We start from the raw sequence: 17,838 nt of genomic DNA on the forward strand, positions 1-17,838 counted from the left end.
GTTGAATAAAAAAATGCGCTAGCAACATAAATACAATTATTCCATCAATAGTAATTGAGGAACTTTAGTCGGTCATTAAGTTCTAACTTTTTAGTTTAGTATTTGAATTCCTCAGGTAATTTACTTTAGAACATGAATGCCTATTTTGTTCTCATAACCAAATTGATTACTTTAGTACTTAATTTCTTGACAAGTTATGAGTACTGTACTTCAATACCTAATAAATTTAATTAGCGTTTTAAGCATGTAAATAAATTACCATTGTACTTAATTTGCCACGAATGTTTACACTCCTTTAGCCAAACAATTTAGAAAAATATGCATATTCAACCCTTTTGAATATTTGAAGTGTGTCCGCAATCAAATTTAGGTTACTTAGGGAATGTGTTGGCCCACCAGATGATGCATGTGAGTTATCTTTTCCAGACATATTTGTGTAGCATGCAGATGAGGCCGCCCGCAAAGGTCACCGAAAGGTGCGACAAAGCTTGAGGAACCCCCTTCACCAAATTAGTGCATTTGTGGGTGGAAAGCATTAGATAATAGTCAAACATTTCCACAGGATGTTATAATGTGCAGTCACACAAGGTGTTGCTTCTGTGCAATATTGGAAGCCTGCACTCACACTTGAATTTTTACACGTTACACACACATTGTTTTATCATTTTGAAAATCCAATACTTCCAATTATGTATATAGTTTTCCAAGGGCAATTGTCCTCCCAAAATATGTCAAGCTAAGTTGAAATTGCTTTTGGTTTGTAGTACAAGTTGACCACCTAGTGGCGAATAGAGGAAACGCAAAAATTCAACATAACTGCAACTAAGAGGTCAAGGCAAACTTCATGTTCAGTATTGTGTTTAATTTTTGCAAAACAATACTTGAATACAGATAAGCCTGAACACAGGCAAAGGAATCTTACAGTCAGTCCTCTTCATGCAGCGTGCAGTGTTGCCGATCGGAACTCACCCAAACTTTCAGACCAGAGATAATGGAATGTACCATTCCCATGTTCACTCCCGCATTTAAAACTCAGTGCAACAGGGTACTCGATAAAACTAAATGTGCGGTCACCATCAACTTTACAGCAAAAAAACAAAACAAATTGCTCTTTTAAAAAGGAGGGTCTTGCTGATAAATGCTCTACAAACAAGAGCAACACTGGTCCACCAAACGACATGAATGACTATTAACTGCAGTTTTAAAGGATGAACAATAGAAAGTGAGACCAAGTGAGAGAAATCTGGAGGGGCGTTTAGTCGACTTCTTCCATGCGTGAGGCGTCATCCTCGCCTTCGCCTTCTAGTGGCGGAATCTCATCTGGGGCAGATGTGGAAGTAGCCTCCTCTGTGGGGATTTCGTCGTCATCAATACCTGGAGGAGGAGAAGTTACTTTTTCATTTATTTTATCCAATATGGCAAATTTCTCAAAAAAAACAAGTTGACTATGCATTGGCGGCATTTAAAGCCTTCATACATTAATGCCTGCATTGTTTTTTGATCATGTGTGCCCACTATACAATTGTGGGAACCTTGACTTGCTTCTACTTAAGAAATGAAAGTATTCCATTACATATCCAAACATAAAATTTAATTTAAGGATGTTATGGGAATTATTTTTTCCTACTCGTTGCCACCATTCATCTTCAACCCCAAAATCCCTCAAGCATTCTTACCAAGGCCGAGTTTGATCATCCTGTAGATGCGGTTGGAGTGAGTCTGCGGGTCGTCCAGGGAGAAACCGGAGGACAGCAAGGCGGTTTCGAAGAGCAGGATGACCAGATCCTTGACGGCCTTGTCGTTCTTGTCCGCCTCGGCCTTCTGCCGCAGGGTCTCCACGATGGGATGGTCGGGGTTGACCTCCAGGTGCTTCTTAGCCATCATGTAGCCCATGGTGGAGTTGTCCCTGAGGGCCTGGGCCTTCATGATCCTCTCCATGTTGGCCGTCCAGCCATAGGTGCTGGTCACGATGCAGCAGGGCGACGACACCAGGCGGTTGGAGACTGTCACCTGCGTGGGACCATAAGCACTTCAGGCATGCGCTTAAAAAAAAAAAAAAAAAAAATCCTGCACTCAGGGGGTGAGTAGCATGCTACTTGATTCCATGTAAAACCAAATGTTCAACCCAGGCAATGTTAAATGCCATTCACCGGTTAGGTTGTCAAAAATGCACTTGCAACTAAATCAAACTACGCAGGGTGGACTCACCAAATTACAAGTAATGTTCAACTAGGAACCTGTTACGACAACAACTGCAGTTGCGGTCATCTAAATACTTTGTCAGGAGGAAAAACTCGTCAGAATTTGGTCATTGCCTACCTTCTCCACTTTCTTGTCCAGGATCTCCTTCATGAGCTTGCAGAGGTTCTCAAACTTGGCCTTGTCCTCCTCCATCTTTTTCTTCTCCTCCTCATCCTCTGGGAGCTCCAGGCCCTCCTTGGTGACAGAGACCAGGCTCTTTCCGTCAAACTCTTTCAGCTGCTGCACGCAGTACTCGTCGATGGGCTCGGTCATGTACAGGACCTCGAAGCCGCGCTTGCGAACGCGCTCCACGAAGGCAGAGTTGGCCACCTGATCCTTGCTCTCACCTTGAAAAACCAAGAAACATTCAGGCTTCAGGAAACATAGGCTTCAGGATCAGAAATTCCAAAGCTAAGTTGATGACCTACCAGTGATGTAGTAGATTGACTTCTGGTTGTCCTTCATGCGGGTGAGGTATTCTGTGAGGGAGGTGGTCTCATCCCCGGACTGGGAGCTGTGGTAGCGGAGCAACTCTGACAGCTTCTTACGGTTTTGGGAATCCTCATGGATGCCGAGCTACAGACAAAAAAAAGTCAAGTTTTTTTATGTTCAAAACGGCCAAATTTATAAAGTGAACAGCTTTCGCTTTAGACTGGTTACCTTGATGTTCTTGGAGAAGCCTTCATAGAACTTCTTGTAGTTCTCCTTGTCCTCAGCCAGTTCTGCGAAAAGCTCCAAACACTTCTTGACGATGTTCTTGCGGATGACCTTCAGGATCTTGCTTTGCTGAAGCATTTCTCTGGAGATGTTGAGGGGTAAGTCCTCAGAGTCCACAACACCACGGACAAAGTCTGGGGAGTGACAAAGAACAAACCATCAGACACTCAGAAGCCGAGCGTTTCCCTTTACACCTCGTCGAAATAAACTTACTGAGGTACTCCGGGATGAGCTCTTCACAGTTGTCCATTATAAAGACTCTCCTGACGTACAGCTTGATGTTGTTCTTCTTTTTCTTGTTCTCAAAGAGGTCGAAGGGAGCACGGCGAGGAATGAAGAGCAAGGCGCGGAACTCAAGCTGGCCCTCCACAGAGAAATGCTACGAGGAGAGCGTGATTGTTTGATTTGCAAGACTCATGAGAGGTAAAGCGTGAAATGCTAAAGACGGCTTGTTACCTTCACAGCCAGGTGGTCCTCCCAGTCATTAGTCAGACTCTTGTAGAACTCCCCATACTCCTCGTTTGTGATGTCATCTGGGTTTCTGGTCCAAATGGGCTTGGTCTTGTTGAGTTCCTCCTGATCGATGTACTTTTCCTTGATCTTCTTTTTCTTCTTCTTGTCCTTGTCTTTGGCTTCGTCTTCCTCATCATCATCCACGTCTTCAATCTTGGGCATGTCCTCACCTTCCTCTTTGTCTTCCTTCTCCTCCGCCTTCTCTTCCTCTGCCTCGTCGTCGCTGATCTCCTTGTCGCGCTCTTTCTCCACCTAGGCGCCACAATTCCCACTTCAGTTCACAGAGTTTCACTTCTCATTCGCGACCACGGCCACGACAGAAGCACTTTAACTAGTTCTTATGCAGAAAATACTTACAAAGAGGGTGATGGGGTAGCCAATGAATTGAGAGTGCTTCTTCACAATTTCCTTGACTCGCTTCTCCTCAATATACTCTGTCTGGTCCTCTTTCAAATGCAGGATGATCTTTGTTCCGCGGCCAATAGGCTCTCCTGTGGAGAATTGCATAACCATGAAGGCAACGTGTATCAGGAAAGCAAAAGCAGAGTTTCTTCCTCCTGGCAAAGAGCCAGGTCATTATTTGGACAACGTACCACTGTCAACGGCGACGGTGAAGGAGCCACCAGCGGAGGACTCCCAGGCATACTGCTCGTCGTCATTGTGTTTGGTGATGACGACCACTTTCTCGGCTACGAGGTAAGCGGAGTAGAAACCCACGCCAAACTGACCGATCATGGAGATGTCAGCGCCAGCCTGAAAGTAAAAAGTTTTAAAACATTTGTGCAAAAATCACGCTTTAAACCTTTTGTGCCAGTGTCAAATATATTCTGCGCATCTTTGCTGTCAACCAACAAATCTTAGTTGGCCTGACTTTGTATGAGTGGGGTTACTCAAACAGCAAAAAAAATATTTACCTGCAGGGCCTCCATGAAGGCCTTTGTGCCAGACTTCGCAATGGTTCCCAGGTTGTTGATCAGGTCAGCCTTGGTCATGCCGATGCCAGTGTCGATGATAGTGAGGGTGCGATCGACTTTGTTGGGAATGATGTCAATCTTCAGATCCTTGCCACTGTCCAGCTTAGTTGGATCAGTCAAGCTTTCATAGCGAATCTTGTCCAAAGCCTGATCATTAAAACGACAACATGAATGCAACGATGGCTTCACCCACGCCCAAACTCTCGAGACCAGTCAAACTTACATCAGAGGCATTAGAGATCAACTCCCTGAGGAAGATCTCTTTGTTTGAGTAGAAGGTGTTGATGATCAGGGACATCAACTGAGCAATCTCTGCCTGGAAGGCAAAGGTCTCAATCTCTTGCATTTCTTCAGGCATCTGCGCAAGAAAAGAGATTCAGATTTAACTCTGTTTATATACAGCAATATCCAGATTTTACCTAGCTCAGATTGAGGCAAGGACAGTACCATTATGACGAACGCCCACAAATAAACACTTGTGAATTTTAGGAAACTGCAAAACTTAAATATGTACTACAGAAGGGGGAAAAAATACAAAAAGAAACAAACACTAAAAGTAGCCTTCCAAGGTTTCTCAAGCTTTGATACTGTCGTCCTCGTGGCTACAGATGGCGGAAGTTGCCCTAACCAACATGGCGCCCACATACACAGACAATGGCTCCGGGCAAGCACGTGCTTTGGCAGAAAAACGACAAATCGAACACTTCTTCACTGTTAAGAAGAGTTATTTCACCTAGGAGTGGTTAGTTAAAACAACTAATGTCGATCGGTGTGCGGTTAACAGGATGCCACGCAAAGCGTCACCATGGCGTGGCTTTTTTTTTTTTTTTTTTTTTTAATTTATAAAAAGAAAAAAAAACAGACTTCCTCATTGTGATAAATTTTCAAATATGACACATCTGTGACTTTGTATCAAAACTAACGGAACAAACAGTAGAATATCGACCACCACCACACCTGCTTTTTATGTAACCAAAACTCGGCCCAACGCAGTCATCTGCAGTGATGCTCTCCTTGACAGTCCAATGCGTCAAAACGCCAAATAACTCACAACTTGACAGTGGAGCGCGCACATTCGACACATTATAAAACACACAAACGAGAATATAGATAAACCGATGCTCAAAATACCGTCGTGACTCGGACAATCACGTAGCTACGAAAACCCGTGGCTCAACAAATTAAGATGCTACACGAACAAGAATCGAGCAAAATAAAGGTTGTCCACCAACCTTGTTTGTTGCGTTGACTTTTCTTGAATAAAATGCAAACAAGTTAATATCCCCCTCTGCTCTCTGATTGCAGGGAAAAGGAAAGGGACTTCCTATCAATAGACCGGATTCTTTATACACATGGGTTTCGACTTTGTGCAAGTCATATCCATCCGCGGTGCACTGTGTACCATTGAATCAGTACGTTAGTACGTTGTCTTTTTGGTTATTTACTAATATCGAATAAACGACTTGAATATTTCTTTATACATGTATTCAGAACGGTACAAAATGAACGGACGTAGATACATGACGTGAGGACATTTTAATAGGCACACATTTGTATGGAGTTCTCTACTGTGTCTACACTGCTGTGCTTTTTCATTCGAGTTGTCAAAGTAGAACTACTTTTAAATTACTCAAATAATGAAATAATAATTTTATTCAGTACGCCCACATAAGCTTTTCAGTTGCTTGTACTGTACTGTACTGCAGTCACAAGTGTTGGGTGTTTTTTTCGCCATCGTGTGGCATTAAGAATAATTTCACCTTCAACGCGATTCGTATGGGGACAAACTAGTTCCTTAAATATTTTTGACGGTACATGATCGAAACAAAATGATTTTTAATAAATGATCGCCAATTGAAGTTAGTATGACTTAACGTTTGTTAATAATAGAATAAATCGATAAAAAATACGGGTCTTTTTAATCGGACGCAGGGATATTGGAAATGAAGCGGGTGTGCTTCGCTTCTTCTAGCACATTCTACAGTGAAAAAAAATACCCGCGCTTGAAGTGACGTCACACTCTTGTCAACTGCAGCCTTCGCTACACAGCTGCCGCCGACAAAACACTATGGCAACCTTTTTTTTGTAAAGATTTAAGCAGCAACGTTGCTTAAAAAATAGTAAAAATCACACGCTCCACGAAAACAGCAATTTGCAGTGTTTGTAAGGACAATGTGTCATAAGGAATCTGCCACAGTTTTGTGTGTAAAAATACAACAAGTATTTATATATATTTTTTAACTCTTCAAACAATGCCATGTAGGGACACATAATGTTATACGGGTCTTTATTTGCAATATGACTTAACTAGTTTATTGTTAGTTTCGTTTTGGATTAATTTCAATAAATATCTCTAAAACTGGCCAATGTTGCGTTCAAAGTGTACTCGTAAATTTAAATCTCCAGTAGGAACGCTTATTTTATTTGAAAAATATTTTGTGCCATGAGACGTATGTTGCTTAATCTTAGTTTATTATGGCTTTTTTAAAATGCCATCGGATATACTCACGGTGCAATCCAAACCTTTCTTCCTTGGTGTAACTGACGCTCTTAGAATTCGCCTCTACGTGGGGTTGATAATAGAAGAAATCTTATTTTGCAGCAGAGCTAAAGGGCGGAGAGTGACACATATATATGTGACGTAATTCTTTGATGATTGTTTGTGACAATTGCGTCTGGTCTTTGCTTTGGTGAGAACGTTTGAATTCAGCAAATAAATCTTACTTGGACAGGATTTGCTCTTTATTTATTTATTTATTTATTTATTTATTTATTTATTTATTTATTTATTTATTTATGAATTAAAGAAACCTACTGGACATATATAGTTATTTTTTCCTCTTTGCCATCATGTCGTTAGTATACAGTTAATACATGCGTACTTTGATCCACACTCCAACACGGTAGATGGCGGTAGTGCACCTGGTACGTAGATTGCCAACCGCCATCAAAAACTCAGACGACGAAGAAGCAACAGCAACCAGGTACTTCCGTTTGTGTAATTAGCGGGCCGGCTTTTAGCTGCATTGCTAATTTAGTTACAGACGTTTTTGACAGCCTTCCTCGTTTAGATCCGTTTTAACCGCGTTGGTACATTAAGACAAAGAATATTTCGGGGTAGGTATATGTTTGTCGTTATTTTGCTCTGCCATTTTGACGCTAGACTTTTAACGTTTGTTAGCTAGTAGCTTAGAGCGTGTTTGTTAGCTAGTAGCTTAGCGTGTTTGAGCCATGCTGGGTAATATAGTGTGGTTAATGGCCGCTAAACTTGCTTGGCCTTGTCTTTTCGTTGCTATGAGCAGTACAGTAAGGCAAAACAAACAAACAAACAAACAAAAACGCTAATCGATAGCGATAAAGCCTCAGTGTTCACCCAAAACCTGAATTTTGAATCCTCGCCCCTGTTCTATTTCCGTAGCATTGTTAGCAGGTAATTTTGAGATAATCGAATGTCGTTAGCAAACATTAAAGTCACAGGTCACATCACAGGGAAGTTGCGAGACCTTTCAGTATGTCTAGTTTCTGTATTACTTGTTTAGAGTAAAATGTAATGCACGTTTGCCACTATTCTACTTCAGGTCGGTCCCGTCCGAGTTCGACCCACGATGTCCTTTCCTCCACATTTAAACCGGCCCCTGTTACCCCCTCCTGGGATACCACCTCAGTATGCTGGCTTCCCTGCAGGTAAGACCCCAAAAGGATGAATATCCTATCATTCATCCAGTCTTAAGTGTTGTGCACACGTTTTTAACATATTAACCAATTTCTAAAATGCGAAAGAGTCCATTGCTTTAAATTCCCTGTTTTAAAGCTTTAGTACTAAGGGGGATAAAAGTACAACTATGGCCAAGATAGTATTTTTTTTTTATTAATCTTTCATTTTGAACATTATAATTCAAACATTGCTTTTAAGGATCGTGTAGTTCAATAGTGCTCCATGGAAGGTGAGGATGGAGGTTATTTGATTTTTATTGGTCAATCTCATTGTCCGGCTGCTGCTCAAGATGGCCATCATGTCCTGATACCGTATGCAGCCTGAGGGGGGAAGGTTACATCATTCACATGAATATTAAATCCAGAACCGTAATGGACATTTTTTTTTTTTTTTTTTTTGCAGGAGCACCAATGATCCCAGTTCACATGGGCATCGTGACCCCCAACCCTGTAATAGTGTCGTCGCTGCCCGTGGTCAGCAAACCTCCAGTCCATAGGAAAGATGCTATCCTCCGACCCAAAGATGACGAGGGCGGCCCGACAACTACAGTATTTGTGGGCAACATATCTGAAAAAGCTTCAGACATGCTCATCCGACAGCTGTTAGCAGTAAGGGACTGTTTATGATGAGTCATTAGTAACAATGCCATCTCATCAATTATGTGACCTGAACTATTGTAACTCAAGGGAACGTGAAATGTGTGTGAAACTCTTTTAAATTGACGGTCCTCTTGTTACAGAAGTGTGGAATAGTTCTGAGCTGGAAAAGAGTTCAAGGAGCCTCAGGAAAGCTACAAGGTAAACAATGAACTACAATGTTAGGTTAATTGCTTTGTTTTGATTACCGTTTTTCTTTCAATTTTTCTCAAAGAGCTCATGTAATTTTATTTTATTGCTGAGTTAAACATTCATTTGTTGAGCGTTATTACATGCACAGGCTCTGTTTTAAGTAACATTTTAACCTGGATTTTCATGAAGCATAACCCAGTCTTAGTTTTAATGATGTACATCGCCAATCGACATTACACATTGATGTATAATGTTTTCAAAAGTGAAAACAAACTAAAATAGAATTACATTTTCTACTGTTGACCAAGTACAGCTCTGACATACATATCACTTAGATTTGTATGTAAATGAGTATTACAATGCGGACTGACTCAACTGTATTCCGAGAGCAGTTAGAAAAATATGACAGCAGCAGTTGTGAACAGACTTGTTTGTTGCAATAATATTGTAGAAACCTCTCATAACGTTATTTCCGTAAATTAACATTTTTGGAAATTCAATGGTGCTTTAGTGTGCCATTAAGGCGACGGAACAAGACAGCCGGCGAGATCCTAAAAACTTTCCCATTGGTCTTTTGACAGCATTTGGGTTTTGTGAGTACAAAGAGCCAGAGTCCACGCTACGAGCTCTGCGGCTGCTTCATGATATGCACATTGGGGACAAAAACCTCCTTGTGAGAGTGGATCCTAAAACTGAAGCGCAGCTTGATGAGTGGAAGGCCAAGAAGAAGAGTGCTAATGGGGTAAGTCCCCCCCCCCCCCCCCCCCCCCCCCCTCCTGTAATCTTTGTTTTTAACATTATGCTTCAGTTTTTACTTTAACCTTGTTGTTGTTTGCATTACCAGAAAGTAGACTCCGCAAATGGAGGTGACCAAGAGGAGGTTCTTGATGAGGAAACCAAGAAGAAGGATCAGGTTGTCAAAGGTGCTATTGACGGATTAATGCGGGAATACGCTGACGAGCTCAGCGCACCTTCACAAGATGAAGATTCACTACGGCGAAAAAGAAAAAAGGACAGAAAAGATGAGGTAGGAGGAGCTCTTCTTGAAGAAACTTTTATGTAAAACACTGACTAACAACATTTTCTTTCAATCCACAGGATGACTTGAACACAATCGATATGGAGGATGACAAGCGAGACCTGATTACCAGAGAGATTAGTAAATTTCGAGACACTCACAAGGTAAAATCACCCTTTTAATCCTCTAGTTTACATTACAGGTTTTTATTTTTTTTGGACAGCAGCTGATCATGTAGTTAGTTCACTTGTGTAGCTTGCACATTCAGCAATAGTCAACACGTTTTTACCAACATAAAGACTGCACCATCAATTGGATGTCATTACAATATTGGCATTATTTGCTTCACATTTAGTTCAGTATTTCATCTTAATGTTGAACTACCTCGAAAGAATTATCTAGCTGTGGCAAATACAGATTTTGTATTTATCTCTCACATACACACACACACACAAACAATGCATGGAGACGATGTAAATTTACTTAAAAGCTAATCTATTGATTAAACCCCACCATTATGATAGTGATCATATGGTGACTAAAGCAAGATGAATCTCAGAGCTTTGGAAAAAGTTGCAAGGATAGGATGTAAGTATGAGCCTTCCTTTACTTTCTACATCAACTGGGCACCCCCCTCTTGAAGACTTGCACAGGGGCAACTGCACTGCACTTTGGTCCGTTTGACCTCACCAGCAACTGACCAATTTGCACCCATTAGCGGTGCCCCCGTCAGCCAAAGAGTGCGTGATCCTTTGCGAGTCTTCTTTAAAAGTTTTTGTTCTAATAATGGATGGGGATGATGAAAGCACAAATCTTTGTCAATAACCACCACAGTTACATGGCCTTAGTCTTGAGTCGGGTTCATGAGAGAGGGGGGTGCCCTCTTCACAGCAGTACAGTGATCTGAAGACTTTCAAGGTACGTGCCTATGCATGCGGTCATGTTTTGAGGTGTCGTTTCCATCTCATGTTGTCTTGCACTGCCTGGCACGCCGTGCCTTAGACTTATTATTACTTTGCATGCACGTCATGAACCAAGTCGAGTTTTCTACTTAAACCGCGCTTGGAAAGCGGACTAAATCTCACTGTAATTTAGGAGGGCAAAGGCTGTGACCTTTTTTTAGTTACCTTTTATAAGCCTCTCACTTAATCATTCAAACCGAGAAAACTGAAAAGAAACTGTCCAATAGAACACATGATTTGGCATACCGCGTTATCTCCTGATTTAGCGACCAGTGGCGTTGATTTACTCTATTGCCGAAATTACTGGACAGAGGTAAGATGTTCAATTAGACATTGTCACCGCTATCAGCCTCAAAACGCAGGCTCATTTATGTGTGTCATGCCAACACACTGGCTAGCTAATGCTCGATGCACCTATAACAAAGCCTGAGCCACCCGTAAACACTGGCAACTGGTGCCTTTTGTCCTATGTTGTGACACGCAACACAAAAGTGTACTCGGGCATTCATGTCCATAGATTATTTGGTAAACTAAGTGGAAGATGGTCTTCTTTTCACCTGATTCACTGTGTTGCAGAGCATTAAGCATTGTTGCGGCCATTAGTTTGACATTTTTTCAGATGTACGCTAGTAAGCGGGTGTTTGAGGCAAGAACAAAAATATTATTTATTTTGTTTAACAGAGGTGCTCGAGTTACCCGAGGACTCGTTTCACCCCTAGTGTTTTCCCATCTGTATTACGGATAATATATATTTTATTGAATTTTTGTGAACTCAGTGGCATTCTCTGAGGGTGAATGAGTATGAAATGTGTTTCACGATGAATTAACCACAACTTAAAAGTCTACAATTTGTGATAGATTAGACTATTGTTAGTGCACCCTGCATACAGCAACTTAGTTTTTTGGCTTGACATCCCTTGGCATAGAGGTCACTGAGGCATTATGGTTGCTCCTATTTTGCCGCTTGGATCGTTGGTCCCGTGTTACAGAAAGGTAAGTAGAAGAGAGTAACGGTAAACTAAACGATACCGCTAAATGATTAACAAACAGTCCTCCTGTTTTCTGCAGTTAACTACAGTTGTTAGCTTTGTCTAGCGCTGCGTTACACCCAAGGCTTGTCCGTTGCAGCTTGTGATTGTCAGTTGCCCTCCCATTCAGTTTGATCAAAGACCTTCCCAACTAAAAAGCCTTGTGTGTAATGCTCTTCACGGCGGAGCTGATGTGTGTGCGTGTTTGTGTGTCCTGGGTCTCCAAGAGCTGCCATAGACTTCTGCAAGTGGGTAAGACAGCTTCTCCAATACTTTCAATTGATCTGTGCAGAAATGTTCCTGATGTTGTTGCCAGAATGTACTTCACTGAAATTTAAAGAAAAAAAAAAAAGGTTGTTTCTGTTGATGATGCTGAAGCAAACCCAAAACCCATAACGTGTTTCCCTTGTATACCGTGTGACCTGCTTTCCTCCCAGGCCTAACTTAAAAGGCTTATAGGGGCAGCGAAGGGCTGAGTCCATAGTTCATCACCTGTAAGTCTCAAACAACAAGTTCAAGCAAAGACTGACGTCTGTTCTTTGTTTATGTATTTCCTTGTGCTGAAAGAGGCACATTTAAGGAGAGAGAAAATGCATTGTCTCTTGCGCCGACTTTTTATTTCCCTCCCTTGTCGTTTCTCGTATGTATCTTGCAGTTACGTCTACGCTAAACTTTACTGTCGACAGCGCAAGTAAGCTTGAGGATTTGTAACGGTTTGCATGGACGAGTAAGAGCGTATGAGAGCTCTTCGTCCGGCAGCCACTTTAAAACAAGTTGTGTGCAAGCGCTGGCCTCGCTCCACGCCGTCTTCTGAACCTCGCTGTGCTTTCGCCCGACAGAAAAGAGAGGAGGAGAAGGACAAGCGGGAGAAGGAACGTCTGGAGTTTGAACGGGAGAAGCGCGAGCGGGAAAAGGAGCGCGAGCGCGAAAGAGAACGGAGGGACCGCGAGAAGGAGAAGGAGCGCGAGAGGGAGCGGGAGAGGGAACGAGAGCGCGAGCGAGACAAAGAGCGCGAGCGCAGGACCAGGGAGCGAGACTGGGAGAGGGACAGAAGCCGAGACAAGAGCATTGCCCGCAGCCACTCCAGGTACTCTGCTTAGTTTGAGATCGGACTACTTGAAATTGCTCGCCTGCAGAAGATTCAAAACATTCAAATGCTCTCAAACACTCTCGAATTTACTGTCGTTTACGTCAAAGAGAAATCTTTCTAGTTTACTTGAAAATTGTTACATTTTCGTTTTTGCAATATGTAAAGTGTGTCATTTATAGTATATGCTGCAGCCATTTAAAAATTTTGCTTGGAACAAAAAGATCATCTGTCCGCTGTCATGCAGGAAAACAGAATTTAGGAGTGTTTTTACTCTTGAAGCATTTGCACATATTTAAATTGAATAAAAGGAAAACATAAATATTTTATAAACCTTTTGCCCAGTAACAGCTCTGCAGCTTACACATCTTGAGTGTTTTCTGTCAGTTTTATGATGTGAAGAGTCCTTTTCTAGAAGGATGCGTTGAGAGGGTTGAAGGTGTTTTCGACTTTTTGACTTGCACTGTTTATATTTATCGCTGCCTTTTTTGGGGTACGTTTTATCCATTCTTAAAATGAAGACTGATTTAGTCTAGCATGCATATACAAATTATTTGAGTCATAGCTTAGGTGCTGGGTGCATCCTCCACAAAACAAAACAAAAACTCCCTTTTCTCATCAGAAAAAAACAAAACAAAACACGTTCTAACTGTTCTTCCTGTAATTAACTTCAGTCGAAAGATGCTGGACACAAACTTCATCCAAAACCATTTTTATGATCTACCGCTTCCTTGCAAAACTGCAGCGCTTCCTTTTGCCACAGGGAGAAGAGTCGGGATCGAGAGAGAGAGAAGAAACGAGATCTGGAGGATGACGAAGACGTGCACGAACGCAGGAGGCTGGAGCGGAAGCTCCGTGACAAAGAAGCGGCCTATCAGGAGGTAGGATCGGACTCCCTTTGGTTGTTTGCAGTCTTTGCTGCTGTGGCTCATTTGGCGTTATCTTGACAACAGCGCCTAAAAAACTGGGAGCTGAGGGAGAGGAAGAAAGCACGAGATTATGCCAAAGAGTTCGAGAGGGAAGAAGAGCGCCGGCGGGAGATGGTGAGAAATTTGTTTTGTGCCTCTGCCTGCATCGTGCTGCCGACCGGCTCAAGAAATTAATCTTCCCTTACCAGCAAATGGCTGGTTTGAGATATTCTGTGATTGCTCTTTTGCATTTCAAAGTTCTATTTCACCAAAAAATGGTCAATATCTGTGTAAGAGGCTTTCTATCAAAAACATGGCAATGGAAGCTTGCTCATGAAACTTTCATTAGAAATAAGCAGTTGTTTTTGGTACTGAATCAATTCGACCGTCACAGGTGTTCACAGTGTTTTGTGTGTGCGTGCATACGTGACATGCACGCAATCAAAATATGGCCCATTTTATTTATACAGTATATGTATACATATTTTTGTTTGTTTTTGCTGTAAGGTGTTCCCATTTTATTTCTGTGTCAGGTGAAAGAAGGCAAACGGCTAAACGAGTTCCTGGAAGACTATGACGATGACAGAGATGACCCGAAGTACTACAGGTAGACAATCTAGTTAGTCACATATTAACTTGTAGTAAACCCATTCTGGCTGGGGTTTTACAGTGCATTGTTCCAGAGACATTTTGTGTGTGTGTGTATATGTATATATGTGTTTGTATTTATATATATATATATATATATATATATATATATATATATATATATATATATATATATATATATATATATATATATATATATATATATATATATATATATATATATATATAAAATAACATTTGATGTGGTTTTTGACATCTCTGTTGGTTGAAATTTGGCAGACAAAATAATTGGATTAAAGCAGGCATGTCCAAACCCGGTCCTCGAGGGCCGCCTATCCTGCATGTTTTTGATGTTTCCGTCATCCAATGCAGCTGATTCAAATGATCAGGTTTGTTGTCAGGCTTCCGCTGAGCTTGCTGATGAGCTGATCATTTGAATCAGGTGTGTCAGGAGGACAGAAACCTCCAAAACATGCCGGATAGGCGGCCCTCGAGGACTGGGTTTGGACATGCCTGGATTAAAGTATCAAATCTGGAATGGGCACTGGGACTAAAGAAAGTGTAAGACATAGACGCAATGTATTGTACTGTCTTTGTTACTAGCTAAAATGGATTCCTCAACAAAGATACATTTGCTCATTTTTAACAGACATGACCCTGTCATAGAATTAATTGACAATGATTCTGTAATGGTTACTCAAAGGTGTTATGAAGATTTTGGTTCACCGTTTTACCGTGGCCTACATTAACATTCTGGAGAGAGACACGCAAAAAAAAAAAAAAATCCTGCAGCCATTGTTCTAAGGCCTGCCATTTCTCGCTGCGGCCACTAGGGGCAGTGCACTGCAGAAGCGCTTCCGAGACAGGGAGAAGGAGGCGGAGGCGGATGAGCGTGACAGGAAGAGAGAGAAGGAGGAGCTGGAGAAAATCAGACAGAGGCTGCTAGACGAGGGACATCCAGACCCAGACGCCGAGATACGCAGGGTAAACGCTCATCTCTGACCAGCGCGCGCGACTGCGAGATCCGCGCGCGAGCATGCACGCACGCGCGAGCGCTCGCTGCGCGAAGGTCACGTCATCATTCCTTGCACGTCGATCCGTGTCGCTGGTCTTCACCTTGGCCGCGTCTTATTGGTCCAGATGGAGGAGGAAGAGGAGGAGCGACTGAGGCGGCCTCCCATCATCCAAGAGCTGGAGCCCGAGGAGCCGCGGGAGCAGCGCCGCAGGGTTTCGCGGGACCATCGGGGGGACCGCAGGGAGAACCACGGCGGCCACCAAGAGCGAGAGGAGTATCGTCCTCACCCCGCCCGCTCGGAGGACGAGGACGATGACGAGTACGAGGAAGAGGACAACCCCGAAGTCAAACCCTGCCTCAAGCCCACCATGAGGCCCATCACCGCGGCGCCGTCCGTCTCGTCGGCCAGCGGCAACGCTTCGCCCGACACGCCCGGCGACGAGTCGCCCTGCGGTATCATCATCCCCCACGAGAACTCGCCCCCCAACAAGCTGCCCGACGACGAGAACAGACCCAAAATCGGCCTCAGCCTCAAACTGGGTGAGTGCCGCGTCTGTCGCTCCATCAATATATATAATAATATATATATATCTATATCTATATCTATATCTATCCCCCCCCGATGGAACAATCCGGTATTTTCTTTGAATAACGAAAATGTGAACATTGAGCGTCCCTCGTGAATGGTAAAACCTCAATTGTCACTGAAGTAAATTGAAAATGAAAGCAGGCGAGATGGTGCCTGCAGACAAATGTTTAAACCACAGGCCTGCCGCTCCTCACAGTTACTACTTGTGGGTGTTATTTTTTTCAACACCTTTAAAAAGCAACACATATTTCAGTCATGAGACAGCAGGTCGGTTGATCTCCCGAAGCAGGCGCAAGCGGGAGTCCCGGTCAGCCCAACGCGGGCAAGAGAAAGAAGCTGCCCGCGGACAGCGTCTTCGGCAAGTTCGAAGACGAGGAAACGGAGGAGCAGCCGCGCAAGCGCAAGCTGGTCCCGCTGGACTACGACGACGACAACGGCGGCAAGGGCCAGAACTCCGAGGAGAAGCGCAAGCACATCAAGAGCCTCATCGAAAAGATCCCCACGGCCAAGACGGATCTGTTCTCCTACCCTCTGGATTGGTCCATGGTGGACGCCGTGAGTAGTCCGCCCGGCGGCCGAGCGCTTGCCCTCGGGCGGGGCCGCTGAGACCTTCCCCCCCCTCCGCGCAGACGCTAATGGAGCGACACGTGCGGCCGTGGATCAATAAGAAGATCATCGAGTACATCGGCGAGGAGGAGCCCACGCTGGTGGACTTTGTCTGCTCCAAGGTAGCGTCTCGCTTAGCCGCGCGCGCCTCGCGGGCCCGCGCTCACGGCCGTGTCCCCGCAGGTGATGGCTCACGGCACCCCGCAGGGCATCCTGGACGACGTCGCCATGGTGAGAAGAGCGGAGCCTTTTTTTAAATGCCGCATTGAAGCGGCGCTTCTAATAATCCGATGACTTTGTGTCTTTTTAATCCAGGTTCTCGACGACGAGGCCGAAGTCTTCATCGTAAAAATGTGGAGGTTGCTCATCTACGAAACCGAAGCCAAGAAGATCGGGCTGGTGAAATAAATGGTACTGACGACGACCCCTCGTTATAATGTAAAATAGATCCAGAAGAGTTGCGTCACCGTCTTACTTGTAAATAATGTCCTTCTTTGGTTGAACAATTCCTTTTAAAAGGACCACTGGCTTCCTTTCAATCGTCTTACTTGAACCTCTTAATCGCGCGGCGTTGCCTTCCGCTCGCCGACGACACTTGAAGCTTCATCGAGCGTTTGCGCTCGCTCTCAAAAATGCGGTGAAAATTTGGAACTTTTTTCTTAGCCCTTTTCAGTAGTAAATTTTGTGTACAATGAATGTATAGCAATGCGAGCTTTTGAAATGTAGTTTTACCGCTTGCCGTCCCACTCCAAATGACTCGCACGTGCGACGTCGTTTTCCGTCGACACCAAGCGGCATGTTTTAGCGAAGATGGTTGTAGTCGGAAATTTACGGTTGAGTTAATTGCGGAAATGAAGCTTTTACTGCTGAAAAGGGGCGCATCCATTTCTGCAGGCGAAAAGAAAAAACGTCATCTGTGGGATGTGTGCAAAGGCATGCCATTGATTTCAACCACCATAGGAAAATGTTACAACACGCTCCATTTTTTTTTTCTTTTTGTATTGGTGAACATTTCAATAAAACCGAGTTGTCTTCTAATACCGAAGTAGTTGGTGCTTGAGATTGAGA

At 43.4% G+C, this 17,838-nt stretch overlaps 2 protein-coding genes across 3 annotated transcripts; one reads left to right on the top strand and one right to left on the bottom strand.

Moving 5' to 3' along the window:
* Positions 1-841: 841 nt before the first annotated feature.
* On the bottom strand, positions 842-5,696 carry hsp90ab1 (heat shock protein 90, alpha (cytosolic), class B member 1). The gene is made up of 12 exons (XM_088403730.1): positions 5,678-5,696; positions 4,669-4,803; positions 4,386-4,592; positions 4,065-4,224; positions 3,829-3,962; positions 3,415-3,723; positions 3,172-3,337; positions 2,902-3,092; positions 2,670-2,817; positions 2,320-2,588; positions 1,677-2,010; positions 842-1,374 (listed from the first exon to the last, which is right to left on the bottom strand). The coding sequence occupies exons 2-12, from the start codon at positions 4,801-4,803 to the stop codon at positions 1,256-1,258; spliced, it is 2,172 nt and encodes a 723-aa protein (XP_088259856.1). The 5' UTR covers positions 5,678-5,696; the 3' UTR covers positions 842-1,255.
* Positions 5,697-7,434: 1,738 nt separating this feature from the next.
* On the top strand, positions 7,435-17,808 carry rbm25b (RNA binding motif protein 25b). Of its 2 annotated transcripts, none has more exons than XM_088404118.1 (17): positions 7,435-7,562; positions 8,024-8,129; positions 8,563-8,768; positions 8,900-8,957; positions 9,530-9,690; positions 9,793-9,975; positions 10,047-10,130; positions 12,796-13,043; positions 13,807-13,924; positions 13,997-14,086; positions 14,485-14,558; positions 15,394-15,544; positions 15,701-16,115; positions 16,451-16,719; positions 16,794-16,892; positions 16,954-17,001; positions 17,086-17,808. In XM_088404118.1, exons 2-17 carry the CDS (start codon positions 8,051-8,053, stop codon positions 17,176-17,178), a joined length of 2,376 nt encoding a protein of 791 aa, XP_088260244.1. In that variant the 5' UTR covers positions 7,435-7,562; positions 8,024-8,050; the 3' UTR covers positions 17,179-17,808. The 2 variants fall into 2 exon arrangements, with proteins under 2 accessions (XP_088260244.1, XP_088260245.1); XM_088404119.1 differs by having other exon boundaries at positions 16,454-16,719.
* The last annotated feature ends 30 nt before the right edge of the window (positions 17,809-17,838 follow it).

The sequence above is a fragment of the Hippichthys cyanospilos genome, chromosome 20 (assembly GCF_059441005.1).
Source record: "Hippichthys cyanospilos isolate Australia breed blue-spotted pipefish chromosome 20, RoL_Hcya_1.0, whole genome shotgun sequence".
Classification (NCBI taxonomy): Eukaryota; Metazoa; Chordata; class Actinopteri; order Syngnathiformes; family Syngnathidae; genus Hippichthys; species Hippichthys cyanospilos.